The sequence below is a fragment of the Elephantulus edwardii genome, unplaced genomic scaffold, assembly GCF_000299155.1.
Source record: "Elephantulus edwardii isolate Elephantulus edwardi_28Jun2011 unplaced genomic scaffold, EleEdw1.0 scaffold00126, whole genome shotgun sequence".
In the NCBI taxonomy this organism is placed as follows: domain Eukaryota; kingdom Metazoa; phylum Chordata; class Mammalia; order Macroscelidea; family Macroscelididae; genus Elephantulus; species Elephantulus edwardii.
This window is the reverse complement of record NW_006399876.1, coordinates 9040861-9044090: the sequence shown is the minus strand read 5'-3', so window position 1 is coordinate 9044090 and position 3230 is coordinate 9040861. Positions and strand designations below refer to the sequence as shown.

General features: G+C 51.1%; 2 protein-coding genes across 2 annotated transcripts in view; one reads left to right on the top strand and one right to left on the bottom strand.

Annotated features, from left to right (window-relative positions):
• EIF1AD (eukaryotic translation initiation factor 1A domain containing) overlaps positions 1-1854 on the bottom strand; it is a 15590-nt gene extending 13736 nt beyond the window's left edge. The window contains exons 1-4 of the mRNA XM_006893419.1: positions 1768-1854; positions 1561-1669; positions 1335-1443; positions 1169-1216 (exon numbers count right to left, since the gene is read on the bottom strand). Coding sequence (XP_006893481.1) covers positions 1169-1216; positions 1335-1443; positions 1561-1669; positions 1768-1854 — 353 coding nt within the window. The remainder of the gene's footprint in view (positions 1-1168; positions 1217-1334; positions 1444-1560; positions 1670-1767) is intronic.
• Positions 1855-3051: 1197 nt separating this feature from the next.
• BANF1 (barrier to autointegration factor 1) overlaps positions 3052-3230 on the top strand; it is a 1603-nt gene continuing 1424 nt past the window's right edge. The window contains exon 1 of the mRNA XM_006893307.1: positions 3052-3106. The gene's annotated coding sequence lies outside the window, so the exon portion shown is untranslated. The remainder of the gene's footprint in view (positions 3107-3230) is intronic.

Below are 3230 nucleotides of genomic sequence, written 5' to 3'. Positions count from 1 at the left end.
GGAGAAGGACATCATGCTTGGGAGGGTGGAGGGACAGCGCAGGAGGGGAAGGCCCTCTATGAGGTGGATTGATTCAGTGACTGGGGTAATTGGGAGTGTCAGAGACAGTGCGACTGGCACAGGACAGAGCAGAGTTTAGGGATGCTGTACATAGGGTCGCTATGAGTAGCAAGCGACTCAACGGCACATAACAACAACATTACTGTCATGACAGGAGTCCAGAATGAAGGCTGCAGTGGAGTGGATTTGAGAGAAGGGATTATATAGCAACGAAAGAATTTTTCTTCTACTTTTCAAAGAGAAGAGCGAATTGGGTGGGGGGGAAGGTGGGCAGCGAGAAAAGTTAATAATAAATTAGTAATAAAGAAATTAAAAGAAGAGTGTGGTTCTAGTAAACTTTTAGGTGGGAGCCTTGGCTGGGTCATTTGATTGCTCTAACTTGGTCCCTCCTTTTAATCTTGAAGGGAGGCGCGAGGGCTGGCAGGCTTGTGTGCCCCTGGCATATTGTCTATGTGATCCTTTTATTATTCATTTTAATGAGCATTTACAGAGACTTTCATTATTGCATTTTTCTCCCTGCCCCCCTCCCCCCTAAATTCGCTCTTCACTTTGAAAAGTAAAAGAAAAATTCTTTCATTGGTATATAATCCCTTCCCCCAAATCCACTCAACTGTGCAGCCTTCATTCTGGACTCTTGTCAGGGCACTAACACCTAGTCATGTGTCGCTTTTAATCAGTTTTCTCCCTCATCTTTTTCAATGCAGTATACATTATTTATTCCAACTTTCTCAGTCTCCCCACAACAGAACCACTCTTTTTAATAGCAACAACTCCAGTACCACTACCATTCATTGGGCCCAAATCACACACTACACTCAGCAATGTAATGAGCATCTGCATCTTTAAGGGTCATAAAGCTCCCATTTAAGTTCCTCCATCTGCCAAGACTGAAGCTTGACAGATCAAATAAGTAATTAATGGTACCCTGCTGTTAACTGTCCAAACCAAAATGTGCACCTGGTCAGCCTGACTCTCAAACTTTGCTCACACCCACAAATCCTATCATGTATTAAGGAGCACTTTGGAGCCTATGTAAGAACAGAGGCAGGTTCCACCTCAGGGCTTGGACTCCTACTTTGTTTTCCTTACCCCGAAGCCGATTCCTTACCTGTTCCTGCTGTTTTGTTTCTCAGCCACCTCAGAGAAGGCCTCAGGCCTGTGCAAAAGAAAAAGGTAGAGTCAGAAAAGGCAGTAAGCCCCTCTAACAATTACAAGATTAGGGAGTCAGTTCCTCCAGAAGCCAGGGCACCAACAAGGAAGGGGGGGCAGCCTACCAGAGCCCCTCCTTTTGTAGAGCGCGCACATGGTCCTTGTAGAGCACAAATGAGATCTCAGCCTTCACCTTCTCTCCCTCCTCAATGGGGTCAACGATGAGAAAGTCTCCTGCAGAGAGAGGAGAGGTCAGGTCAGTCCTGACACAGGGCCTGGCGGAGGCCAATGTCAGGGCCAATGGCTGTCTCCCAGCAAACAAGTTGTCTCCCAGCAAACAAGCTGGCTCACCTCTCTTGATCCAGATGTTCTTTCTGTACTTGGAAGGCATGCTCACAAGGAAGCGCTGTCCCTGGGCCGTCTCCACTTCATGCAGATTGTTCCCTGGGGTCCTGAGTACCTAGTTTGGGCGGGAGGGAGATGCCCTGTCATCATCAGACAGTTCAATATACCAACACCCGCACCCAAGCGTCCAACAGGGATGGTGGGGGCACTCACCCTCACAATCTGCTGCTGGTCGGAGGGCACCACGTGCTCCCCCAACACCTCCTTCACCACATGCTTCCTCTTCGTGACCTGAGACATGGTGCGTTGAGTTCTGGCGTGTGAGGGATGCAGCCTCTCAACTCCTTCTGAGTTCTCTGACTGGCGGGCTCAGAGCTCAAGGCGATTTAGAAGATGAAGAGGGAATTGTCACTGAAAAGTGAAAAGATGCTGGTGAAAATACGGCCTACGAAGTCTAAGTGCTCACTCTCAAGTCTGTCTTGGCTGTTCAGCCTTTCTAGGGCGTAATGAGCAAACACACACATAGTGCGACTGGCACAGGACAGAGCGGAGTGTAGGGCTGTTGTACATAGGGTCGCTATGAGTCGCAGGCGACCCGACGGCACATAACAACAACAATGAGCAAACAACCCAAACACTGAACTCGCAGCAGCTTAGAATGAGATAATTCAAGTGCAACGCTTGCTAAGGTGCGGGGAATGTTTGAAGGCTCGAGACCCACTTATGCTGTAAGCACTGGTGTAACCACAAAACTACATTCGCGTCCTAGAGAAATCCTATCTCTGACATCCGCATACAGCCCAACGAGCCACAAATTACTCAGGAGCCGACTGTGATGGAGTAAACATTAACCATCACCGAGTTTCCGAAGAACAGGCTCTGGCGCCACTGCTAAATCCCCTTCCCCTGCTCCCTTACCCCGGGAGATCGCACACTACCCCGACTCTCTCCTCTTCCACAGATGTTAGCTCAGTGGGCTCGTCCTCCACGTTGGACGTTAGTGCAACTCGTCCACGATTAGCTTCGCAGAACAGCCACCAAAGGCCTGAAGAAGGGGCTCACCGGACGTTAAGGAGGTGGAGTTGCCTTGATCTCAGCTCTGTCTTGATTCCCAGCCGACCGACTCCATCAAATACGTCTCGGCGGGACACTTCCGGATTACGTACTTCCGGTGTCTCCCGGAAGTAACCGCTACTCCCCGCCCCCCGGTCCTTCTCTCTAACTCTTCCCACTGCCAAGACGGAGGCCTTGAGTTCCGGGTGCTGAGCAGCCGGGCAAGGAAATATCCATTTTCGAGGCCTCTGCTATGAGACCGATGGGCCGTCTGAGGAGCGAGACTACAAAAGGCGAAGTGACCGGAAAGGAACACCCACTAAAGGGGAGGTGAAGTACTACAGAGTCGTATTTCTGTCGCTCTTGGTGGCCAAAAGTGCCCAAATTGGGTGGCGGCTTTTGAGACGAACCGGAAGCGGAAATAGAAGAAAGTTCTAGCGCTTGAGGTAGCGGCGGGAGCAGCCGGCTGGCGGGAGGAACCGTTACGAGAGAGCTGCTGGTGAGCGCGCGCCGCGGGGCAGCTTTAATCTTTTGGGGCGGGAGGCCCGAGAAAGCGCGGGAAGGCAGAGCGGAGAGAGGTCGTGAGAGCGCGGTGGCGGGCTTGGAGTGCGCTCTCCGGGAGG